General features: G+C 42.2%; 1 protein-coding gene across 1 annotated transcript in view; it reads left to right on the top strand.

The window, feature by feature from the left end:
* The window catches only part of AKAP13 (A-kinase anchoring protein 13), a 312,402-nt gene that overhangs the window by 89,092 nt on the left and 195,482 nt on the right, over positions 1-27,828 (top strand). Inside the window, exon 4 of the mRNA XM_088452667.1 lies at positions 13,860-14,007. Coding sequence (XP_088308793.1) covers positions 13,860-14,007 — 148 coding nt within the window. The remainder of the gene's footprint in view (positions 1-13,859; positions 14,008-27,828) is intronic.

The raw sequence follows: 27,828 nt of genomic DNA, 5'->3' as shown, positions 1-27,828 counted from the left end.
AAGCCCACTGAGTGTATTATACAAGCTCCGTGACTGGACTTAGCCCTCTGAGTGTATTATTTATATTATACAAGCTCCATGACTGGACTTAGCCCACTGAGTTTATTATTTATATTATACAAGCTCCGTGACTGGGCTTAGCCCACTGAGTGTATTATACAAACTCTGTGACTGGGCTTAGCCCACTGTGTGTATATTATACAAGCTCCATGACTGGACTTAGCCAACTTTGTGCACTGTGTATTATACAAGCTCCGTGACTGGGCTTAGCCCACTGAGTGTATTATACAGGCTCCGTGAAAGGGCATAGCCCACTGTGTGTATTATACATGCTCCGTGACAGGGTATAAGCCCACTGAGTGTATTATACAAGCTCTGTGACAGGGCATAGCCCACTGTGTGTATTATACAAGCTCCGTGAAAGGGCATAAGCCCACTGAGTGTATTATACAAGCTCCGTGACAGGGCATAAGCCCACTGAGTGTATTATACTAGCTCCGTGACTGGACTTAGCCCTCTGAGTGTATTATTTATATTATACAAGCTCCATGACTGGACTTAGCCCACTGAGTTTATTATTTATATTATACAAGCTCCGTGACTGGGCTTAGCCCACTGAGTGTATTATACAAACTCTGTGACTGGGCTTAGCCCACTGTGTGTATATTATACAAGCTCCATGACTGGACTTAGCCCACTGAGTTTATTATTTATATTATACAAGCTCCGTGACTGGGCTTAGCCCACTGAGTGTATTATACAAACTCTGTGACTGGGCTTAGCCCACTGTGTGTATATTATACAAGCTCCATGACTGGACTTAGCCCACTGAGTTTATTATTTCTATTATACAAGCTCCGTGACTGGGCTTAGCCCACTGTGTGTATATTATACAAGCTCCGTGACTGGGCTTAGCCCACTGAGTGTATTATACAAGCTCCGTGACAGGGCATAAGCCCACTGTGTGTATTATACAAGCTCCATGAAAGGGCATAAACCCACTGTGTGTATACAAGCTTCGTGACTGCTTGGACCTTAGCCCACTGTATACAAAGCTCTGTGACTCCATGGGCCTTAGCCCTCTGTATACAAGCACCATGAGTCCTTGGGCAGTAACCCTCTGTGTATAAATCAAAAGCACTGTGACTCCTTTGGGCACTAGCCCTCTATGTATAAAAGCACTGTGACGCTGCATGTCCTTTTTAATATCCAACATGTGGGTGGGAGGGCCCAAGGACAATTCCATCTTGAACTACCTTTCATTTCTGCCACTGCTGTGTGGCAATGTTTCATAGATGTGCTTTAAACTGTGGTGTCTGGTTACCAAGCGTCAGAGCAGCGGCGCAGTGGTACAGTAAGCTCACTGCAACCTTTGGCCAATAATGGTGAAAAGTATAATTTAAGCTGTGAGGTGGTCTAAATTGACTGTAAATGACTGGAAATTAATGTTATTGAGGTTAATGACACTCTAGGAAGAAAAAAAAGCCCGATTTATGTGATTTTAGCTTTCTTTTGCCAATTTTTGTAAAAAATCCAAATCCAAAGCCAGTCACCGCAGTTTGGCAAATCCAAAGCCGGATGATGAATTAGAACCAAATCCGGCAAACATGGTCCAGCGCACTTCCCTAGTTCAGTGTAGGCACTACAGGGGATGAGGAACGACAGTACGATTACAATGTTGTAATCGTACTGTCGTTCCACTATCTGCAATTGGATACGCGGCTTAAGACTCTCTGGCAATCATCTCTGTCACTCATCTTCAAGCATAAAAATAGTTCCAACTGAGCTGTCTAGTCATCAGCATCCTGGGCCTTATCGGTACGGGAAAGGAGCACTGCACCTACAAACGCCACACAATGACTTTGACCTTCCCTTGTACTCTTGACCCAGTTCATTACCTCCTGATCTCAAGTGCTTAGACTCTGTCTTGATATTGGCAAAGGTGAAGTCATTCGGAAACATATAAATAGTTGAGACTAACCAGAAGTGATGCTGGCTGCCAAAGAAGCTTGCTTGCTAAACAGCAGGACAGCTTAATTGTAAAGCAGATTAATTAGTGCACACTTTGTTTCAGGTATTCACTGCTTATTCATTCAGACACTTGTCATCTAGGAATAGTTTACTATTGCACTTTCGCATGATGGTTGTTTTATGTGCATTGGATATATATGTATGTATGTGTGTGTGTGTGTGTGTGTGTGTGTATGTATGTATGTATGTATGTGTGTGTATGTGTATATATATATATATATATATATATATATAATAAAAAAATGTGTATATCTCTTTATATATCTGTAAATGATCCGGCGCTCACTTAAATAAAAGTACTTCACTCTGTGCCTCCACAAGGCAATATAGCCGAACATATGTCCAGAGGTGCGGCACTCAGAGCATTGTCCAAAGCAGAATACTGGTACATAAATCAATTTCAACGTTTCAATCATATTTCATGACGAAAATCATAACTATTGAAACGTTGAAATAGATTTTTGTACCTGTACTCTGCTTTGGACAATGCTCTGAGTGCCGCACCTCTGGATATATGAGATATATATATATATATTTATTTATTTATTATGTCCAGCAATGGTTGGCACACACTTTAAACAGGAATCATATAATGCCTGGGGTGTACTATTCAATGCTCCACAGCGTGTACAACTTTAACATTGAATTTTTGCAAAAAGCAAAATGCACTCACCAGGACTTCTCTTTTAAAGCTTCAAAATAAAAACATACTTTATTGGTCCCATTATGAATTCAGGGTTCCAAGTCGACATTTTGACCACAGAAACGTGGTCTCCTTCAGGACACCACCAGAGAAACACCTATACGCTATCGCTATAGCCGCGTTTGAGCGATAGTGGCATCAAGGGTTGACTTGAAGGTAATCTGGCAGCAAATGGCATTCTTTGGGGGTATATAGTGTTTTCAGCCATATCTCATGCTGCGGGTGTCCCTTCCAGTCCCGAAGGGGTGCTAGGGGTGGAGTTAGAGGCTAAATTAATTGACATGGGTATATTAGGTGACTCTTGGGGATGGTGTTTGTATGTCCTGTGCACACTGGTGGTGTCCTGAAGAAGACCACGTTTATGTGGTGGAAACGTCGACTTGGAACCCTGAATTCATAATATGACCATTAAAGTTTGTTTTTATACCGAAGCTTTAAAACAGAAGTCCTGGTGAGTGCATTCTGCTTTTTGCAAAAAATTATATATATATATATATATATATATATATATATATATATATTTTATATAAAACCAGGTTCTCATAAAGAGCTACCAGGCAGTGCTTGTCAGACATTGATTTAAGCGCGTACATTTTTGGCACATTATCTCTATGCTGTTTGGCATGGCAGCTGTTAAATACTTTTCCGCAGCTACTGTGTATGTGCAGAATCTTTTACTAAATGATGAAGAAAATTACCATAGGATCACCTCTAGCTTGAATAAAATTTCAGAGTGATATGATTTTCAGGTATGTTCCTTTTTGTCAGGAGCTTACGAACTTCTTGTTTAGGGCGTCAACATTTTCCATTAGTTTTCGCCTGCCTTGATGGCTGTGCTAAGTAGATGTTAACAAAAGAGCTTGTTGAAAGATACCAGATGGTTGTTAGGGATTAGCGAAGTGTGTATAAAAATATACAGCAATCCAGCATGAGGTACGGAGCAGACACTGCTATCGCTGCTGTAATGGCTGTTGAGTCAAGAAATAAATTGTATTCTTAACAACCCCACTCAGCATTATAAAGCATTTTATGATTTTATAGTAGTACAAATTTAATATAACTGGATTACGTTGTCTGTCTGGTGAAGCAATAGACATTTCTTATTGTGTTTTGCTTGTAAAGTTATAGTTGAATATATCTGCTTGATATGATTAGAAAAAAAAATACTTCTGTGACTTGGTTTATGGATGTCTATGGCTCTATAATGATGTGCACAAGTAATATTTTAAAAGAATCCCTTATAATGGCAACACATGAGAAGTGCCAGAATACGTCTCCAATATGGCCTCACCATCTATATTTGGTTATTTGGTGCTCAGACTGAGAGGCAGGATCACTAGGGAGTTTTGTGCAGGCAGCAGAAGACTGAATAGCGACCCTGGCAGACAGCGGTCATCTGTCTACCAGATTATGGTGCATGTCCACAAATAACCCCATTCCTATTGATTGGTGTCTGGTCATTATTAGGTTTTTAAAATTATTTATTTTTCTTTTTTTAGATATTTTACTGAATTACGGTAGCTTTTTGTATTTATGTATGGTTATTGGGTCTAATTTGTGTCTCATTTTAAGGTTTTGTGATTTTTTAATTTTTTTTTTAAGATATTTAAAATGAATCCTATTTTTTACTTTTCATTTTAAAAACATCAATACGATGTTGTACCAAGCAATTGACAAGTCTCTTTATCCACATAATCTCTACTGGAGTCAGGATTTGTCAGTGGCACTTTCTGAGATGAAATACTGTCTAATGTAGCATACTCTTGTTAATCCCCTAAATTAAAGCATATCTTCTCTTTACTGTGTAAGATATTTTCCGGTATTTGTCAGATAAATTTGATTTATATGTCTAAATAATTTTTAACGTTTATATTGGTGGTTTGTGTACAACAATAAATGCCTCTTTGGTAGTGCTGAGGCCCAGGGTCGAGTGTGTTTTCTGCAGCGAGATTAGGGAAATGAGATGGAGAAGGTGCGTCCTTTTGGGGCACGTTTTGCTATGTGGTGGAGCACATGGCCATATCCACCTTTCTCCATCCCCACTGCATCCCATCTGTCACAATACAGAAATATGTAAATACGAGTGAGCAGTGTGTCACCCCTTTTAAATCATTCTAAAGCCTCATTATTATAAGAGTATGCAGGGCAAAATGCAGGGTTCCCAGAGAGGACATTCCAGATGCTTATATTTGAAATAAAGCTAAAAATTAAATAATATTGGCGTCAAAATTAAGGCCCCCACACACACTACGATTTTTTACACAACTTGGCCATTTTCGATCGATTGGAGCGACCAATCGTTTAAAAAGTGCCGTGTGGGGATGATCACGATGTCGATATGCGCTCACACTGTCACTTATCAAGGTCGCTGATCTCTTGAACCTGCAGAAAGATATCGACTTATCTTTCACGATTTAGCTCACATCGTTCGTGTGTATGCACGATGCAACGGGCGATGAAGGATATGTTGTCACTTTTCCTCGCCGCTCCCCTTCTCCATTTTGTACTAGCCGACGGAGAGACAGAAGATGCATCGTGTGGTTGTTTGCTGCCAAACTATATATCGTTAACGATTTGCAGACCCATCTATATTGTACAATTGGTCCATGTGCAGGCACAGTATCATTTGTTCAGGAGTTTAAGGGAAATCGGAAATGAGATTGGATCATTTTCAAATCATACCTTTTATGGTGCATACACACGGTCAGATTTTTCCTTCAGATATGAACGATAACTATTTAAAAATTGTTCAGTCGTTCATATCTGAAGGATAATCTGACATATCTGACATGCCTGAACGATGGACGATCAACGATGCGCGTTCCCGTTTGTCAGATAACGATATCTGACATCTGATGGGTTTGCAGTCAGACTTGGACGATTCCATTCATTTTAATGCAGTCAAAAATCGTTCAAATCGTTCAAAACTTTGGTCAAATCGTTCAGTCGTTCATCTGACAAATCTGACAAGTCTGACAAATCTGACCGTGTGTACGCTCCATAATGGAGCGTACACACGGTCAGATTTGTCAGACTTGTCAGATTTGTCAGATGAACGATTAAACGATCTGAACGATTTGAACGATTTGACCAAAGTTTTGAACGATTTGAACGATTTTTGACTGCATTAAAATGAATGGAATCGTCCAAGTCTGACTGCAAACCCAACAGATGTCAGATATCGTTATCTGACAAACGGGAACGCGCATCGTTGATCGTCCATCGTTCAGGCATGTCAGATATGAACGATTTTGCTTCAGATATGAACGACTGAACGATTTTTAAATCGTTATCGTCCATATCTGAAGAAAAAATCTGATCGTGTGTATGCACCATAAGTCTGCAACAGTCATTGTTTATAAACAAATTGTGGCAACACTTGCAAATGTGGGATTTGAAAGTGCAGACAGGAACATATTCCAAGAGGTTAATATGGGGCTACTATGGGGGTTTGTCACCTGATGATAATCTGTATACTGTTCCTCTATTCTCTACTATGTTTGGCAATGTGGAGCAGAGATGGTCGGACACTTCCCAGGGAAGGAAAGGGGAAATGTCTCCTCCCTGGGGGTGGAGTGCAGATATTCGTGCCAGTACACTGTGTGATCTCAGTGTATGCCCGCAATATCTGCTGTGTGTCAGGCTGCCAGATAAAATGTATGTTGGTCTGACAGGCCCAGCATAAGATTCATTTTCTCGCCTTGCCTGGTACTTTTAAATATTATTTTATTGAATTTTGAATGAGAGAAAGAGGATGGTGTATGTAGGAGATGCAACAAAAACACTATTTTGAGACATGTGCCATCATTATTACTATGAATACTTTTAAAATACATTTTTGGTTTAAATATTGAAGTAATAGAATTTTACCACCAAAAAAAAGGTGTATAAATTACCAGTGAATCACAATGCTAGCAAATGAACAGATGTCCAATAAATGAATAATATGACATATCTCAATAAAGCAGTCGATAGATTTAATCTACGATTGTATGCATTACATTTAAGATTACTGTATTAAACCTGAAACTGTTCATTCAGTGGAAGTGTTCAGTTACTGGCTGATTCACTCTAATAATAGATAACCCCCCCATGCAAATATTTGTAGTCATAGAAAATAGAGTATGCTAGAAGTATGGTGACCGATAAGGTGACATTATTAGTTAAATAGAGGCTTCACTATGGGAAACCCAAGGGGCTCAAATGCTGGAAAACTTGTTGGGGGATTCCTATAGTAAGCTGGTGATGTATTCCCACCATATCTGTCTTAGGGTGCCATCTCCTTTGTAGCCCCTACAACAACTACTAGAACTCTGAAAGAAGATCTCCACAATGCTGAGAGGGGACCAGGGACCTTATTCAGAGGCGGCCGTACGGTCTACGACCGCATGGCCACCTCGATGCTTGGCCAGTGCGCATGCGCACGAGGGAGCCGGCCCCCTCGTGCGCATGCGTGAGACCCGCTACGACCGACAGCGCCGGTCGTAGCGGGTCTCTTTCCAAAGGGGGCGAGCTGTCGATGTTGATTGACAGCTCGCCCCATTTGGAAGGCGGGCCGGGGGGGTGGCAGCCCAAATGGAGGCATTCCCATGGGAACGCCTACCGTTTGGTGGAGGCCCCACTGACATCACTAGTGATGTCAGTGGAGAGCTTCCGGCTCTGACAGAGCCAGAAGCTCTCCGGGGCTTACGACAAGTGAGACCCTACCCTAGGGTCTCGTCGTAAGCCATCGCGACCATCACCCGAGCGGTCGTTAGAGCTGTGGGTGTAAACCCACAGCCTAACGACCGAAACCGAGACGGGCGGTCAGGATGCAAGCGGCCGCCCAGTTTCTGAGCGACCGCTTGCATCCTCCGACCGCCTCTGAATGAGTCCCCAGGTACCTTCTGAACATGCACTTGTAGGTGTTTTCCTTGTTTCTTTCACAAATGGAAGATTTGGCAGCATTTTCCCTGATCTCAGCCCAATCCTCCAATTTCAGGATCTCTCCCTCATGTGCAGCTCCCAGACAAGCAAAAAGTTTCTAATGTAGAGTATTGTGGTCTGGGATTAGAGCCTAAGGGCGGGATGTACTAATGGAAAGGTTTTTACTGCATTTCCATATGTACTAAGCCCGGTCACCCTTTAATCGGTGTGGAGGGTAATGCCAGAAAAACCTGGCGTTACCCTATAGAAGTCTATGGGCTTCTTACAGCACCTGATGCTTCGCCGCCGCCTCACCGCCCAGCACTAGCCCCCACCCACCTGCTCTCCATGGTTGCCGTCCCGTGCTCCTGCTGGGTCCTCTGCCTACTCCTAATTTTCCGGGTGCAGGGAGGAGGAGGAGCCCGGGCCTACCTGCACAGGTCACCAGCAGGAAGCTCCCGGGGCTCGGAGCAGGCGGGGTCCCACGGAGACCCCCTCACCCGGCGACTGCTGCTTTGCAAAGGGCAGCTCTTATCGCAAGAACTGTCCTTTGCGATACTAATCGCTTATGTTAGTACATATGCAATTAGTAAGGTTGCGGTGACTGGCGGAATGGTCACCGCAACCTTAGTACATCTCGCCCTATGAGTGAAGAGTGTTGAAGCTGAAGGCACTGGTAGAAAAGAAGGCAAAATTTGTCATGGAATGTAGAGAAGTCAGGGAACGTCTATTGAGCAGGAGGGTTATTCTTGGTCCAAGGTCTGAAGGATTTGTGATCAAAACCCGGAGGGAAAGCTTTATTATGTTGCATGGGAGAGACATCCAAAATAAAGCATATGGGGAGATAAAGCCATTGGAATCAGCCTTCAAGTCTACCCACACTCCACAGTGGAAGGTACCATAAGCCAGTTTGGCGTTGTATGGCTTAGGTAAATTGGAATGCCAAGTAATAATTGTGGAGATTTGGCAATCCAAGGCCTCCATTTTTAGTGTGCTTGCATAGTAAACCCACTCTGGGGGGCCTATTCATCATACCTTAAAAATCAATGGAGGTAATTAGGTTTAGAACTCGCATGGAGTTCTACCTAATTCCCGGAGGAATTTATCATTCCTCTTCTCCATCAGTATCTATTCTGAAAAGCTGTAATTTTTGTGATGACAGCTTTTCGGGAAATAGATTCTTTTCCCTCTCTACTCTACATTACCGCAGCTGTAATCAGTGCTGTGCATGCGCTGTTGCATTCGTAAACCCAGCGCATGCACAGCACAACCTACAGCTGTGGTAAGTTTGTGTGCTCCCACCTCCGCTCACCGCTTACCTCCCCCCCGTCCCGCACTTACCTGCCCGCGCAGCAGCCTCCGGCTCTGTCCTGCTGGTATGACACGTGGTCTCCCAGCACACCACAGTACAGTTTAGAAGAAATAAAAATATTTTTTTTTTTTTCTAAACTTTATTGTGTTCTGCTGGGAGAACACAGTGTGCAAGCAACCACCAGAGTGCCGGAGGAAGCTGCGGGGGACCTGTCCAGCTGACCGCAGGTAAGTCTCACCTGCCATTCGCCACCTCACAGTGGCGGATAGTAACTCCATCAAATTCCGAAAATACATAATTTTCGGAATTTGATGAATACCATCATTTCCAATCCCCATACTAATGTATGGGGAGTGTGGAAATTAATGCAGGGGGACTTAGCAAGGAGATATCAGTGTTATCTCTTGTGCGAAGTGTCATCATGAATACTTAAATAACGTTATTTAAGGAAAATGTCCTTAAAAACTTTATTTTAGTGTTGATGAATAGGCCCCTGGGTCTCCTATCAACTAGGGATGTGCGCCGGACCATTTTTGCCGGATTTGGTTCTAATTCGTCGTCCGGATTTGGATTTGCCAAACTGCGGTGACTGGCTTTGAATTTGGATTTTTTTACAAAAATTGACAAAAAAAGCTAAAATCACATAAATTGGTCTTTTTTTTCTTCCTAGAGTATTATTAACCTCAATAACATTAATTTCCAGTCAATTTAGACCATATCACAGCTTATAATATTATTTTCAACATTATTGGCCAAAGGTTGCAGTGAGCTGACTGGTTACTAAGCGACAAAGCAGCGGCACAACGACACAGACACCACAGTATAAAGCACATCTATGACACATTGCCACACAGCAGTGACAGAAATGAAAAGTAGTGCACCCACCCAGTGGGGTACGGCCAGCAGAATCACAGTACTTGTTTACAAAGTGGGCTACGGCCCTAGGAGTCACAGTGCACAATCTTATTCGCATTACACAGCACATAGGGCCTGATTCACATTACACCATAAAGTAGTGTCTCTTATTTATGTTACGACACACAGTAGTGCCCCTTTTACACAATGCCCACAGTAGTGCCCCTTTTACACAATGCCCACAGTAGTGCCCCTTTTACACAATGCCCACAATAGCGGTGTCCCTTACACAATGTCCCCCAGCAGTGGTGCCCCCTATGCAGTCCCCTTAGTAGTAGGGTGAACTATGCAGTGCCCCCAGTAGAATGCCCCCCAGTAGTATGGCCCCCCCAGTAGTATGGCCCCCCCAGTAGTATGGCCCCCCCAGTAGTATGGCCCCCCCAGTAGTATGGCCCCCCCAGTAGTATGGCCCCCCCAGTAGTATGGCCCCCCCAGTAGTATGGCCCCCCCAGTAGTATGGCCCCCCCAGTAGTATGGCCCCCCCAGTAGTATGGCCCCCCCAGTAGTATGGCCCCCCCAGTAGTATGGCCCCCCCAGTAGTATGGCCCCCCCAGTAGTATGGCCCCCCCAGTAGTATGGCCCCCCCAGTAGTATGGCCCCCCCAGTAGTATGGCCCCCCCAGTAGTATGGCCCCCCCAGTAGTATGGCCCCCCCAGTAGTATGGCCCCCCCAGTAGTATGGCCCCCCCAGTAGTAGGCCCCCCCCAGTAGTAGGCCCCTCAGTAGTATGGCCCCCCCCAGTAGCAGGCCCCTCAGTAGTATGCCCCCCCCAGTAGCAGACCCCCCCAGTAGTATAGCCCCCCCAGTAGCAGGCCCCTCTGTAGTATGGCCCCCCCCAGTAGTATAGCCCCCCCCCAGTAGTGCAGACCCCCCCCCAGTAGTATGGCCCCCCGCACCCCCAGTAGCAGACCCCCCCCCCAGTAGCGCCCCCGGCCCTTGCACAAATAAAAAATAAAAAAATAAAAACTTACCTGAATCCCCGCTCCCGCGCCGTCCGCTCTGCTGTCACACGCTGCGGAGGGAGCCGGAAGACGGAGCTCATGTGTGAGCTCCAGCCGGCTCCCTCCGTGCAGCAGCCAATGAGAGTCTGTGTGACTCTCATTGGCTGCTGTAACAAACACACAGCTGCCGCTGGCGACTGTGTGTCTGTTTCTGTGTAGGGCAGAGCGCTATCACTGCGCTCTGCCCTACACGCGAGGAGACCTGATGTCGGATTCTCTAGTGAGAATCCGACATCAGGCGGCCGCCGTTCGGCCCCGAACGAGGATCCGAGTCAGGCGGTGAACACCCGAACAGAGTTCGGGTGGACTCGGATCCCCAATGTTCGGAGCGGTTTGGATTCCACAGAATCCGAACCGCTCATTTCTACTATCAACCCAGATAAACTTCCAAGTTAAGCGTTGGAGGTAAGCTAGGGAGATAAATAAAGGGAGCGAGGGAGGACATTCATTTTAATAGTATTAACATGGTCAGTCCAAGAGATGAAACACCCATTCTAGTTAGCCAGATCCCTGCCTATAACTCCCAATAGAGGGGCAAAGTTTGCAGTACATAGCTGGTCCTAGGATGTTTTGAGGTGGATACCTGGATATTTTAATGTGTTTTGGAGCAAAAGTTAAATAAATTAAGCATGCTAAGAGTACTATCAGATCTTGGTGGGTTTTTGTCACCGACAAGGTGAGCGTAGTAATGGAGGAGTCTCTAGCAGATGGGTAGCAGGTGAGTATGGAGCCAGGATACTGAATGCTGTTGGGATCAGGTGAGTATAAGAGCTGTAGAGTATCCTAGATGGAGAAGTTCATTAGATTCACTGCGTGTTGCTAAGTGTTGTACTAGAGATGATGCTGGAATGTGGAGCCGTACCAACTATACAGGTTGCAGATCAGAACCAGCTATACAGGATAAGCTGGGATGTGGAGCAGAACCAGCTATTCGGAATGTGCTGGGAACCAGCTATATATAGGTTATGCTGGGATGTGGAGCAGAACCAGCTATTTGGAATGTGCTGGGATTCAGAGCAGAACCAGCTACACAAGATGTCACCAGTCCGAACGTGGTCAGCAGGGGTAAACAATAGGATCAACAATCCTTGCAAAGGAGGACAGAGACTCAACCATGTACTAGCAGAGCACAATGCCAATAAGGGTTTCCACACGGCACTAGGACCGAACCAACAACCGCAGCAAGGAGCACAGTAACGAGCAGCTTACAGGAGTAGTGACTTGTTGCACTGGCAATTCCCCTCTCGGCCACACTGGCTTTATAGGCATAGCAGGGCACTGATTGGCCCAGGAACTCCCTTTGGCTGACATTTAGATTACTGGTAGTCATCTGATGGTCTTCAACATGGCGGCACCCATCATGCAGACACACAGGAACACCAGCCACATGGAACACACACCAAACTACCCCAGATCCCCGACCACTTTTACACCAGCCAGTGTTGCCAACCGTCATGGTCGAGATCTCTGCCGTCTCACCTGCCGTCCATGAGGATCTTGAATGCCACGCCACCGCACCACCAACGCCCGGATAGGTAACCCCCTGTAAACCAGCGCTAAACACCCGCAAAGTCCTGGCAAGTACATGTAGGTCATTGTTCAGATGAAGGACTTTGGACTTATCAGAGATAATTTGACATATTAATACAGTAGGGAGAAAAGGTAGGTAGAGGGTATTGCAATAGTAAAAAGGATTCATCTGTATGAAGAGCCAATTTATAGTCTGAGAAACCAACTCGAATCCTAGAGGGCTGGGAATTTTTATGTAGCCTAGACGCAAGAGCTACCGTAATCAGAGCAGAGGGGGTGACAACTGGCACTACTGTCTTGTGCTGTTATAAATATTACAAGGCATAAGAGCAAATCGTAGCCAGGTGATTTCATGTGCAGGATGTACAACACATGAAACTGTTTATGCGGTGGTATCCTGTTAATTGTTCTTAATTTTTAACCTTGTATGACTTATTTCCATGTATTGCTTATCTTGCACATTGTAACCTATGTAGTGTGGCCGAGATGGCTGCCTCTGCTATTACTGTAGTGCAATGATTCCCAACCTTGGTCCTCAAGGCACACTAACAGTCCTGGTTTTAGTGATATCCATGCTTAAGCACAGATGGGTAAATCAAAATACCTAAGGTGCTAATTAAGTCACCTGTGCTCAACCATGGCTATCCTTAAAACCTGGACTGTTAGTGTGCCTTGAGGACCGTGGTTGGGAACCCCTGCTGTAGCGTGTAGGATGAACATTGCATGGTTCTGAAGGTTTTGCAGGGATCGTGTATCTTGTCTGGTATTTTGTATGTCCCCCATTGTCTCTTTAGGGAAGTGGTAGCCAACCCTGGTCCTCAAGAGCTACCAACGGTGCATGTTTTGCAGGTCTCCACACAGAATCACATGTGATATAATTCGCTCCACCTGTGGATCTTTTCAAATGTGTTAGTAATGAATACACCTGTTCACCTGCTAGGTGGTCTGGAAAACGTGAACTGTTGGTAGCTCACGAGGACCGAGGTTGACTACCCCAGCTTTAAGGCATTGCCTATTCTGCCCAGTGTAATCCTAATTAGTGCACCTACCTAAAATGGCTGCCTCACCTAGATCCTTTGTGAATAGGATGAATAATCCTTGAACTGATTACACAAAAATGGCTGCCTTGCCTCTCTACTATGTTCATGGGTTCTGTCTTTTATGCAAATCTAAACCTCTATTATGTTTATGGTATCTGTAAATTACCTTAAGCCCTATTGTAAGAAAATTGTTCTGTAAATAAATGTGTTATTACTACTACTACAGACAGAAAATCCTCAAATATCATGACATAACCTCCAGTTGTGGAATATGTAAATTGCTTTGTCACTTTAACCAACAGCATTTTGTCCAAGCTCCCATTACTATAATTAAGTCTTGGTTCTGCTACTGAAAAGTAAATGGAAATGCGTCCATGGGAGAATGAATAGGATTACTACATTTTTTTTTCCCTTTCTCCTCAGGGTGACTGTGTCCTTACAGTGCGTCTCACCGAACAAACAGAGCTGGAAGATGATGTTGTATTTTACCTGCTGTTTGCTGGCTCAACTCTGAAGCATTTAACAAGTACTCGGAAAATCAACTCCGCAACCCTAGAAACGGTCACCCCAGGTGAGCAGCTTCCACATAGTATTGTGCATGTGTATATATATATATATATATATATATATATATTATATATATACTGTTGATGTATTTTTTTTCCTTCATTTTTAAGTTTGATCCATGAAGATTATTTTAGGCAGATATAAAACATTAAAGAAAGTGCATACATTTTTCATTAGCTCTGAATTATCTGATAATGGTCATTAATAATGAAAGGACTAAGGATGAAACTGTAAGAAGGCAGCTTCAGATGAAATGCACTGTTCTTTTGCAAAGCTCTGGAAATAGGATCTAATCGTTTATGAAGTATCTTAAGATTAAGTAGTTTTAATTATACTACCGCAAACACAGCCTATTTTTCATTGGCTGTTGTCCTTTTTTTTTTTTTTTTTTTTTTCTGAATATAAATTTAGTTTTTCTATTTTGGGTCCAGTACAGAAAGACATTGTGATTCATGCACTCTAGGTGTTTATTCTGAATTTGGAGATGAGACTGGCAGTTTGATCGTATCAGTGTTCTCTCCCCAGGCTGTTTTTTGTGGGTGCACCACCCGGCAAGAAACAGCCTAACACCCGGCACTTTGGGAGCCTGCAAGTGGGGACAGTATCTGGGAGCTGTATAAAAAGGAGCAGATCCTACAGACTTTGCAGCTTTTTCATAATCCGACTACTGGGCCTCTAAAAAGAGGAGAATTAATATATAAAATGTTATTTCAAGGTTAAATCCTTATAAGGTCAGGCTTTAAAACATTTTATTACTGCGAAGGCCCACACCCGGCTACTTCTTGATGCCACCCGGCTGGAAAAAAATTCTGGGTCCTTTTTGTATTGCCTGTCTTATACTGTCCAGTAGTAATATACAGTACTATGTGCTCTCATTTGGAAATTATATTTGCAGTTATCTGTGTTGTGCATCATTCTCACATTTATTGGGTCAGATATGTTGAGTAGCTGCAGAGAAGGTGATGTGAGTGGTAGTAACCAATCCAGTTATGGGAGGGAAGTACTGAATGGAAAATACAGGCAAAAATCCCCAAATTGGCCACATTTTCCATATGTACGTAGCTCCGGAATGCGATACATTCTGAAGCCTCAACTTGGTGGATGCATATGGGCTTCTTTTCACATTCTCCTCCTAGTGTCCCCAGTGGCACTCACGCCATACAAAGCATACATAGAACGACGTCTGAGTCATAAACGCGGAAGTCTCTCTATTGCAAAAGACGGCTCTTATCGGGAGAGCTGTCCTTTGCGAATTTCTGGGTACATACTGGCGTTAACGCTGGTATCTGCCCGATAATTGGCTGGATGTACCGCATCGGCAATGTAATGCTTAGTACATCGCACCCTATGGGTGCGGTTTTCGGAGGTTTGACCGCATTTGTATCAAGCTTCAGAAAGCAAAACTTTCTGGAGCTTGCACTCGACAGGCACCGCAAATCTATAGAGCATTTTTGGAGCATTCCTCGAGAGGAATCCAATAGGATCCCTTCTGGAACCCCAGCGGCTTTGCGCATGTGCTGGGCATCGGTCACAGAAGTGTAGGACTCCCGTGTCATAAATCTAGAAGTCCTCACACCGCAAAGGACAGTTGTTATCAGAAGAGCTGTCTTTTGTGCATCTACATACAGTTCTACATGCATGCAGCATTACTAAACACCGCTGTGCATGTGGTAAGTGGCTCGGATGTATTGCATTCAAAATACGATGCTTGATGCATCCTGCTCAATGTCATTTTGCTAGTGTAGTTTAGAACAGGCATGGACAACCTGTGGCTCTCCAGGTATTGGGAAACTATAAGCCCCAGCATGTTTTGCCAGTTGACTCCTTCCTGGTTTTGCTGGGACTTTTGGTAGTTTTACAAACATGGAGAGAGACCGTTTGTCCAGGCCTGATTTAGAAAATGAAAGCAGACCCCTGAATGTATAGCTATGGGATACATCACCATTTCTATCTGATAATACCTTTCTGTAAACCACTCTTGGCGCGATTCAATTCAGCGCGATGCTGAATAGCCCTGGGAAGGAGTTCTCAAAGCTATTCAATTCACATCACTGTTAAGTCCGACTAAAACCCCTGAAGTTGGAGAATGCCTTTTACCGCACCTAAAGCTGGGTTTTTAGTTGCGCTAACCGACATTCTCCAACTTAAGTGCGGCCACAAGGCTGTTAGTGCCGCGCTAAGCCGGGAAAATAGCATCGTGGCCAGCACTTAACTCGAATTTCTATTCCAGATGGTAAGCTGCTGTAGCCTACTCTTCCTATTGCACTAAAGATGGGTACACACTATACGATGTATTGTACAATATATCGTTCCGACACTGATATATCGTACCCAGTGTATTGTGTCTACGCCCAATCCATCGTTCCCGATGGTTGTTTATTGCATCATCCCATCTGCTGTCCTGCACATGCATCATGTAACGATTCTTCGCACCTTCATATCGTGCAGTGTACAGTGCGCGCAATCAGTGACATCCCTCCCCGCGGTGTCACCCGGTGCAGGGAGGGATGCTGTTCCCTCGGCGAAGCCGCACGCCACAGAAAGTGGCGTGGCCTTACGACTGAACCCCCGTGGTCCGACTCCCGTCACCATGTTACACTGGGAGGCAGGGGTGGTTTCCAAGGTACAGACTGTGCAGTGCCGGCCGGCTTCCTCACAGTGTCAGGAGCCGAGTGCTGCACTTAATTGTACAGTGCAGCACCTGGCTCCTGTCACTGAGGGGGGGAGTCTGCACCTTGGTATCACCCCTCGGCAGGTGACACACGGGTGCGGCCCGCTGCCCCCTTGTGACGCCACTGCGCGCAATGTATCGTTGCATCGGTCCTGCATCACTGGGTTGCACCATCATATGGCATGTACCCAGCCTAAGTCAGAAAGTCTTAAATGAACACAGTTTGTATTTGATGTAAGATCTTACACATGAAGTACATGTGATAACTAGACAACTAAACAGATATTTTTCCACAATTGCCACATTCTGTGTCTATCACATGATGCCCAAGAGATGAAAGATGTGTTTATATAAAACTTGTTTTTGCTGAAAGTACATATTACATTATTTAAATGCAGTTTAATTATCAGGCCTGGCTTATCTCTGATTTTTAGTCTTAAACAAATGCATAGGTTCATGAACAAAATTGCACACCCTGCATTGCTATGCTATGTATTAGGGCTTAAATATATTTCAAGCAGGCTTTAAATGAAAACAAAACGGAAAACATTATTAGATTGCAGGTGGCAAATGTTGTAGGTAGACCCGTGTGTTTCGGCTACAGATGCCAAATAAATGTAGATTTGTGAAGCTCCCCTTTTATCCTTTTTACTTGTGCCCACCAATATAACCACAGTCATCACCTACATCAAGGCTGTTGCTGATTTGAAGGTGTACTTTTTTTTTTCTTTCCCTCTTAAGGCCCCCATACATCAGAGATGGATTGCAGCAGTTGTGCAATTTGCAATCGATTGTGCATAAAAATCTGCAATGTATGGGCTTCACAGATCGCAGATTGCAACCAAAAAGTGATTGGAATTGTTTAATCAGATTGTCCAACATGTCGGATTTCACAGATCCATTGGGGCTGTAGATTGCTAGTGTATGGACATGATCAGCAGATTTGCAGACCGTTTCTAGCAAAATGATGGGCCTTTCAAGTTTGCCAGATCTGTGTTTTCTGAAATCGATGTGCAAATCACTGAAAAAGATCTGCAGTGTATGGGCGCAGATTGCTCGATTGGGAAATCCTAAGATTGGGCAATAAATCTTCAAATTGTTCAATTGTGGTTTTCAGATTGCTGATGTATGGGGGCCTTTAGACTTTTCCGCCCAGTGCTATTCAGATAGAAGCCCTTTTCCTCATATGGTAAATCTGCGGCTAATGCGCGTTAACCCCTAGATTCTGCAATAAGTACCTGGAGCTATGGGAAAAAGCGTTTGCAGCAGACCCGATAAGGGCAGAAAGCCATACTTAAAATTAATTTCTTTTCGAGCCTCAGGAGGGGGCGCACAAAGATCTGCGTGAAGTGCAGCTTGCGGGCTGCAATTGTGTAGCTCCAGGCACTGCTACAGGCCCGCAATAATTAGTGCGGCTGATTGAATCCGGCCCTATTCTTGAGAGGCACTCTGGCTGCATAATGCAAATAATCTTTAGGTTGTTTTGTGTCAATCTAGCCATTGGCAGAAGGCCTGTGTGTGATTATAACCACCATCTCCAGGTGTTTATCTCTGGAAGGCCATGGCCAGTTACATATCGGCACTGAGCACAAGCTAAAGCCACAAGTTATTTTACTGTGACTGATGTTGGCCAGATTGTTTTTACGATTAAGAATTTATGAGATCTAGCAGGAAACTGAACTTTTATTAATGCTGTTGCCAGGCTGTGAAATAAAAATAAATTACCGTTCAACTTGCTTAGTTTTTTTTTTTTTGTTTGTTCCCAGTGTAAATAATTCAAACTGTGTTAGGTGGTTAAAATGTATATATTTTTTTTCTTAAACGGTTATCCAAATTTAGTTTAACTAGTCATGTCCTGGTTTTCTGTGATTAGGTGAATGACAATAGGTTATTGGATTTCATCTAAACAATCCTCTTTAACTTTTTAGTTCATATGTATTTGTGAACGTTGTCCATAGTATTAAAATTTTAGTCAATCTTTAAATTGCTTTATATGAATTATGTTGTGTTAGTAGTATAAACGCACATAAACTTTCCATCGACTGAGCGTGTCATTGTACTTTACTTATAATTATAACATGACATAAATAAAGACACGGACCCAAAGATTTGGCTGAAAAATGTCAGTTATTTATTTGAAATGTAAACTAAAAAAAAAGAAAAGGATATAGTGACAATGGGAAAACAGCCAGCGTCAGCACAATCCAGCAATACACAATAATCAGCCAAAACAGTGCATTGTAGGTGGAAAGATCAATCAACACAATTCTAAAACACATAGTGCCTTGCAAAAGTATTCACCCCCCTTGGCGTTTTACCTTTTTTGTTAAATTACAAACTGCAATTTATTTATTTTTTTAATCTGAATTTTATGTGGTGATCTGCACAAAATAGTCTAATTTGAAGTGAAATGAGAAAAATATATATAAAAGAGAATCTTTATAAATAAAATTATGAAAATTGGCATGTGTATATGTAATCACCCCCTTTGCTATGAAGCCCCTCAAAAGTTCTGGTGCAACCAGTTACCTTCAGAAGTCACATAATTAGTGAAATGAAGTCCACCTGTGTGAAATCTAAGTGTCACATGATCTGTCAGTATAAACACATTTTTTCTGAAAGGCCCCAGAGGCTGCAACACCACTGAGCAAGAGGCATCATACCATGAAGATCAAGGAGCTCTCCAAACAAGTCAGGGACAAAGTTGTTGAGAAGTATAATTCTGGGTTGGGTTATAAAAAAAAAATATCCAAATCTTTGATGATCCCCCAGAGCACCATCTAATCCATCGTCATCAAATAGAAAGAATATGGTACCACAACAAACCTGCGAAGAGAGGGCCGCCCACCAAAACTCAGACTGGGCAAGGAGGGCATTAATCATAAGCTGTACACTCCATAGAGCTGGGCTTTATGGAAGAGTGGCCAGAAAAAAGCCATTACTTCGTAATAAAAATAAGAAGACACTATTTGAGTTTGCCAAAAGGCATGTGGGCGACTCCCCAAATGTATGGTGGAAGGTGCTCTGGTCAGATGAGACTAAAACTGAACTTTTCGGCCACCAAGGAAAACGCAAGTCTGGCGCAAACCCAACACATCCCATCACCCCAAGAACACCATCCCCACAGTGAAACATGGTGATGGCAGCATTATGCTGTGGGGATGTTTTTCAGCAGCAGGGACTGGGAAACTGATTTGAGTCGAGGGAAAGATGGATGGTGCTAAATACAGGGATATTCTTGAGCAAAACCTGTTTCAGTCTGCCTGTGATTTGAGACTGGGACGGAGGTTAACCTTCCAGCAGGACTATGACCCGAAGCATACTGCTAAAGCAACACTCGAGTGGTTTAAGGGGAAACATTTAAATGTGTTGGAATGGCCTAGTCAAAGCCGAGATCTCAATCCAATTGAGAATCTGTGGTCAGACTTGACGATTGCTGTTCACAAGCGGAATCCATCCAACATGAAGGAGCTGGAGCAGTTTTGCCTTGAGGAATGGGCAAAAATTCCAGGGGCAAGATGTGGCAAGCTCATAGAGACTTATCCAAATCGACTTGCCGCAAAAGGTGGCTCGACAAAGTACTGACTTTAGGGGGGGTGAATAGTTATGTATGCTGAAGTTTTCTGTTATGTTGTCCTAAATGTTGTTTGATTCACAATATAAAAAAAAAAACAACTTCACAGTTGTAGGCATGTTCTGAGAATGAAATGATGCACACCTTCAAACAATCCATTTTAATTCCAGGTTGTGAGGCAATAAAATATGAAAAATGCAAAGGGGGTGAATACTTTTGCAAGGCACTGTAGGTAACCACTCAACCTTCTATCCTGGCTACACTCCCTGTACATTTGGTGATGCTTCCCCAGTCAGGGAGGTACTGCCAACTAACCAGTTAACAAAGGGGAGCGCTACCAAACATTAGCAACTTGCATCAGGACTGATGACCTGCAAATTTTTTCCTGACAAAAACTATAGCAAACGCACCAAACCATCGAAGCCAAGTAAAACAAATGGAGTGGGAGGCAAAGGTCAGCAACAAAAGAGGCTTTGAGCTAGTAAGCCAAAGCCTTAATGAAATCACCTCTTAACCACACCCCTTATCATGACAGAAGCGCACGACACGTGATGCACACACTAGCTGGCCCCAGTCTAGAGGTTTAAACCACCTCATTATCGCCGTCATTCGGTTCCCCTTCTGGTGCTTATCCACAGGTGTGTAAGAGTTCTCTGGTGCTCTCTATGTTGCTGGCACGTTGACATGGTTGTGGTGCGCATATTGTACCAGCTTTGTGACTGCTGTTCATATCTAAGATTTGTGCTCCCTGGACAGTTGTCGGCTAAAATGTCAGAGATTATGCATATTTCACACTCATGATTTATGTCGGGATCCGCAGACATCTGCTGTTCTGTGGCATGTGACATAAACAGCAGCGGTTGCTAAAACACTTGGTTGGCCAGTGGTCCACGAGCACATGCTTCACAGCTCATTAATTGTTTTTGTTTACACTTCATATGATAAAGCAGATAAAACTTTTTTTTTTTTTAATTTGTTCCCAAGTGTTTGCTTTGTTTTTTCTTTTGTTTGTTTCGCAAGACCACTGTGTCTTCAGATGATATTTATATTTTGCAACTCCAGCAATATTATTATTTATAGTTTTGCGTTATGAAAATTTTTTTATTTTCTAATACTGAAGTGTTATGGCTATTAAAAATATAAAAATTCTGTATTTAGGGATAATAAAAAAACGTCTTTTCGCTATATCACAGTAGAACCCTATGTGTCTGGGATAAACAAGTGCATAAATTGCATGAATTATCTAAATCACAATCTGAAAATGTGCGTGGAATGCAAGAATTGATCAGAATCTGAGAAAATATAACATGTAAATAAAACAGCATCTGTTTATATGGAGGATGTCAAATACGCTTCTGGCGCACAGCCCTACATAATGCAAACCATGAACTCGTTCAGCCTGGCTTCCACTACTGTACCGTGCTTACTGTATTTATAATAGTGAGGATTGAAAACTAATTTTTGCCCAGTTAATTCAACCCTGGATAATCCAAATATGCCTATTTTATTGAAATATGGCTTTTAAGTATTTTAATTTGTTTTTTTTGTTTTCCATAATTCTTTGCATTTAGCATCTTAAACCTTCAATATCAGCCAGGAAAATGTTTTACTACAGATGTGTCCTCATACATCTAGTGTCTATGGGCGGTATTGAATTGTTATAGTGGGCCCGATCTCTCGTCTAAAGTGACGGGAGATCGTGGGGTGCTATTCAATTGTTGCTGTTAATCGCACTGATCGCACCCAAAGTGGTCGGGTTTAGCCGCATAAAATGGCTGCCCCCAAACAAAGTGCTGGGCGCGATCGCAAAAAGTGCTATTTGGGTGCCCAAACAGGTCACTTTTCGCCCATTTCAGATCGCACTCTTCTGGGGCTGCTGATCGCGCCCGACAGGAGAAACAATTGAAATAGCTCCTGTCGGGCGCATACAGGGGCGAAACAATTGAATACCGCCCTATGTGCAATGCAGCGCAAGACTCCCGGCGTGACTGAGATGCTCCGAGAGGAGTAGTGTACCTTACTTTTCCTTACATTTTGCATCTTCTAAACATTGCAGATGCAGCAAAATGCCACACAGTGTACTAGAGACACTAGCTGTACAGGAATTGGATTTACAAACATACAAAGCTGCAGTTAAGCACAACAGGACTTGGCACAAGAAAAATCCGCAGCTGCTCGTATCAGAGCCCTTTTTACACAGATTTGTATTCAGACTCCGTCGCACACAGATGTGCAGATGTTGGCACATGAAATTGATCAGTGTACTGTGATCTAGCAATGTCGTTTTGTTGCTCCCAGTTGTTTATGTGAGTAAGGCGCACAATTTCAGGGAGAAAAGACACATGTAACTACCCTGGAGCCCCATGTGGGGCATTGCTACAATATAAATGTTTTTCCCTGGGCACTCTGTATTCTGTAATACAGAACTGGCAAATTTTTGCCCTGAGTAGAAAAACAGAGAATCCTCAGGAAACTAGCTGTGCAATGGCGAAGGGCAGGGGCATGTCAGGAGTTTATATACTGGGTGCGATAGTGCAGCGTGGAGAATAAATACTTTAGTAGTTTAATGTGACTGCTCTGGTGCTGCTTTATATATCCACTACCATGTGTGCCCCTGGTATGGGACTAGGGCTGCCAGCTGCTCAGCTGGCAATAACACAGGGCATCTCTATTTCTTTTGTTTTATTTTCCCATTTTTAAGCACATTGGCATGGAGTCTCCTATTTAGTATTAAGTATTGGTTTCGTAGAGGTTGTACAGGTTAAGTCTCCCATATCCAAATATTCCGAAATACGGAATTATTTTGGCATGACTGAGAGATAATGAAACCTTTTTGATGTTTCAATGTACACAAACTTTGTCTAAGGCACAAATTATTAAAAATATTGTATAAAATGACCTTCAGGCTGTGTGTGTATAAAGTCTATATGAAACATAAATGAATTTAATTTCTGTATACAAACTTTGCTTGAGCCACAGAATTATTGAATATATTGTATAAATTACCTGCAGGCTGTGTGTATAAGGTGTATATAACACATGACTGCATTCTGTGTGTATATTTGGGTCCCATTCCCAAGATATTTCATGAATATTCAGTTATCCAAAATACCCCTGATCCCAAGCATTTTGGATATGGGAGACTCAACCTGTACAATAGAAATACTATTTTTTTTTTTAATGTTTGTATTCTGCTTTGAATGTGTATTACAGTTCATAGTTTTTGCAACATATCTTTCATTAAGAGATCATAAGCATTTGTTGGATGTTTTAAAATAATACTTAAGTGTTTGTCTTGTATACACTCCAGAGAATGTTCTTTTGTTTTTAATATTGCTGCCTCACATAGTGTAGGGTTCATGTGGCTGTTCAGTTCTACCAACACTGCTCTAATTGGATTAAAGATTAAGTTCTATTTAGACATAATGACATTGCATAGTGTCATCTATCTGTGAAAATACTCCAAGCAACTCTGCAGCTTGCTCTCTGCACCACATTGTCAGGAGATTAGTTTAGATTTCTGAAAGCTTCAACTGTTTGTTTTGTTCCTGTCGCCGGGTACATGTAGCCACACCAATTCGTCTAGTATTTCTGTACACTCCACAGATAGAAAATGAAGTTATTACATTTATAAGCTGGGATAAAGTTCTTGGCTGACACAAGACTCCATCTGTAATACTCCTCCATATACTTCGTCCACATACAGGTTGTAGTATATGTGTTTCATATGCTACTTATTGCTCTGCCTGAGGAATATGAATCCTGAATGACAGGGCAAGCATATCCTTTTAAAACATGTATCTTTTTTGTTTTTGTCTCTTATATACACACTTCAAGTAATGCTGTAAATGCAATCTTACGATTAATATTGAGGGTGTTGGTCTTTCTCTTTTAATTATATTTGTCATTTTAGAGACAGAATTATCTAAAAGATAATAAATTAGAGGAGTCCAGATATAAAGCAGGCGGATAACCAAATACCTGAAATGACCGTCGAATGCTCTTGTATCATAATATATTAACATCAGTTCAGTTTATGTTTTTATGTCCAGGTGTATCTGAGCCCAATATGGGACATAGTGGAAGCATTTCCAATACCTGTCATTGCTCGTCATGTGACCATCCTACAGAACACTTTGCTCATGTCCCTCTGGTCATTGACTTGAACTTGTGCTGCAAGGTCTCAACCATTGGCTGTGGGAATATGCAGAGTAATAACGGCATCATACAGAGTTACAAACAGAATGATTTTACCATAGGGATACACTCACATGGACAGTTGTTTTTATAGGAGCATTTGAAACTTTGGCTGATGTGTTTGGCTTTTGCTATTTTGTGCAGCAAACTGTGGATGGGAGAGAGAGTGGCAGCACACATCGGTCACCTGTCTGAGGCTAGGCGTTGGGCACAGCTGAACAGGCTGCTACAGTACTTTAAAGTAATAAGTAACAACCATGTAAAAGTTACAAAGAAACCCTAAAAAAACCCACTTCATTCCTCTCTTTGGCACCTTACTGAACTTGTTGCGTGCAGCATCTCCCTAGTTGTGTTACGGTTTTTAATGGATTCCTTGAATTAAACAGAAATATTTTGGATTGCAAGATGAACATTTAGCATATAATCAGTGCTCTGTTTAATTTATCACTCACATATATATTAGTGACGTTTCCGAAGCTTAGGATCGTAATAGAGTCCTATTCATATGTAATGGGCTTCTGCTCCTCCCCTCTGTACATTGTGTCAATCTTAAACCTAACTAGTCCCTGAACACGCAATGGGGCCTATTTATTTATTATCGGGTTTTAGAAACACTAATTCTAATTTCTTATCACCGCTTGTGTCGGCAATAATGTGCATGAGCAGTCATCAGACTACGCATGTGTGACCGGCCTTTGTCCGGGAGGGGCCGGTAAATTGTGCACTCTGTAACCCGTAGGCTTCAATTGCATTAGCTACCGGGACCACGCTCACAATATAGCGGCCCCCATAGATATCTGCTGCTATATCCTCTACATACATACTGGTAATTCTTATATTTTGCGACTGTTTAGCAAAACTACCATTTTCTGGCCATTTCCCACAAAATGTTTTCATTGCTATGCCCCAATGTCTCTTCCCCACACTCCATTTTTTTCACTCTTTTACCTCTCTCAATGACTCTCTGTCAATTTGGTTATTCCTCCAGTTTAGAAAAACAATAAAGTAGCAGTAGCTTTAGAGCATCCGCTGCATTTGAAGTTAATGGATTTATACCTCCTTCCATGGCCCCTACTGTGGAGCCAATCAGAGAGAGAACCTGAGTCAGATATGTAAGCTTAATTTTAAGGGAAGGCCGAGGTGGTCAGTAGGGGCTAGGAGACTGTACGGCTTCGATGATAACTGACCTAGCACTTGTGCATGTTGCACTACTGTAGTTATGGCTCTGAATGCAACTACCATTTTAACATCTTTAAAAAACAAAACAAAACCAAAAAAAAAACATACAACAGCGCTTGGCTTTCAATTATATATAAAATGTAAAACCAAAAATTTATATATCAAAGAGAAATCAATCACAATTTATTACATACACATAAACAAACATATATAAAAATGACATAAAAAATATATAATTATACAATGGTACCCGTCAATTATATCTCAGTGCAAATAGGTACACATATGTAAATTACTGTAATTGCACAGGTAAAGATGTTAATCATGAGTTGTGCAACTGCACAAGCTTCAAGTGTCTCGATAAATTGCAAATTATTTGAGCTCAAATGTTCCCAAAAGGAAAGCCGATTTAGGGCGAACCCAACAAAGTATTGTTGCACTAGCATTCTTAGATATCAATTTATATGCATAGAGTTGACGGTATTGCACTCACCCGCTGTATTATCTTATCTCGGGCACCTAGTGGTGGTTACCCTTTTGTAGTTACAATAAATCCAAAGGTTCACAGCCGCTATATGTAGGCAGTGTCCAGACAGCAAGTGCACATGATACACACCGGCTGGCTGTGTTCACGGCAAACGGAACTGCCGCATTGATTCCCAGTGAGTGTCAGGGGAAATCAAATTCTGGAGAGAAGATTGGAGATTACTCTCAGCAGCGGGAGGTGTATACACCTGTCCTCTACGTGGAGCTTGGGATCGCTGAAAGCCGCTATTTGAGTGCGGCTGCTGTAGGGTAAATGAGCTTGAAAAGTAGAAATGTTCGCAGCCAAGCTCAAACCTTATCACAAGGTACCACTGCAATTCTAAAGACACTTCCTAACGCGTTTCTCCGCTCCCGGCAGTTTCGTCAGAGGTATGTCTGAATAGTTTTCCCATGGGATGTATCTTTATATTTCCCTGTAAGCGTGGATTTTTGAAAGGATAATGACCCTCAGCTGGTTATAGTAATTGATTTGTAATCCAATGTTAAAGAAAAATAACTCCTTTTGCTCTGATATGGGAAATATGGCTGTTCTCCATAGTAGCACATCAAGCACATATTCCAACGCAAAACACATATTCATTTAAAAAACATATGCTTGTATAAATAAAACCCTTTTAAAAAATCCTTTTAATAATGAGTACAAACATGTATATATACATGCACATGTGTCATTCACACACACATACACGTGTATATACACTTATATAAAAAATATTAATAATAAAATAATTAAAAAAATCTAAAAATCAAAAAAAATCATTAAACATCAAATCAAAAAAGGGGCAAAACTGCATATCTCTTCAATTGTCAATCTATTCTGATTCTAATGACACTGCATCAGTCTCACAAGCTGTGTCTGTATATGCAGATATAACTCATCTATGTGTCTATATGTATCCATAAATAGATAGAACATATTACATTTAAATCTAAATGTTTACCCAGATATATACTTAAAATATACCGCCGTCCAAACTAAACCCGCTTGATCAGTATATATATATCAGTAGTATTACGCATGTATATATGAAATATCCAATAATACTTAATTATAGTAAACACCGATAAATGTAATATGTATATTTAGGTTGTACCTACATCTCAAATAAGGGGATAACGGTACTCCAGATACCATATGTTATAAATAGTACATCGATTAGGCGGATAGTCATTAGCTGGTAAAATTGATTGTTAAATAATATACTAGTTTCCCCCTAAAAGGAACTAAAACTATGGACTCTCTTGATTAGATAAATGTTCAGCCTTATTCGTATATCCGTTGTTCTTAAATGTTTCTACTTCAAGTGCAGCTATTCTATATATAAATGTATTGCCAAACTATTAGAAACAATATAGTATTAAAATATTCCTATAATTATGAGAACTGGCCATCAAATTTAGTTGACAATTACACGTAATTAGGATATACCAAGGGAAAGGGGAAGTGGGGCCCAAGGTATAGGGACCTATACTCAACAGTACCCATCAATCCCTACCCTCTATAGTGATCCTAAAGAACATTATTTAAATCTAAAGTTTTGTTTAATCCCGTTGGTGTCATACTATTCAACTGATAAATCCAGGCAACCTCCTGTCGACATAAAGTTCTAAACCGATCCCCTCCCCTAGCAGTGCTTTTAACTTGTTCTAACCCAGTA

Source organism: Taudactylus pleione, unplaced genomic scaffold (genome assembly GCF_031769625.1).
Source record: "Taudactylus pleione unplaced genomic scaffold, aTauple2 ptg000556l, whole genome shotgun sequence".
Taxonomy (NCBI): domain Eukaryota; kingdom Metazoa; phylum Chordata; class Amphibia; order Anura; family Myobatrachidae; genus Taudactylus; species Taudactylus pleione.
Note: the sequence above shows the minus strand (reverse complement) of the source record. Positions and strands in the feature narration are given on the sequence as shown.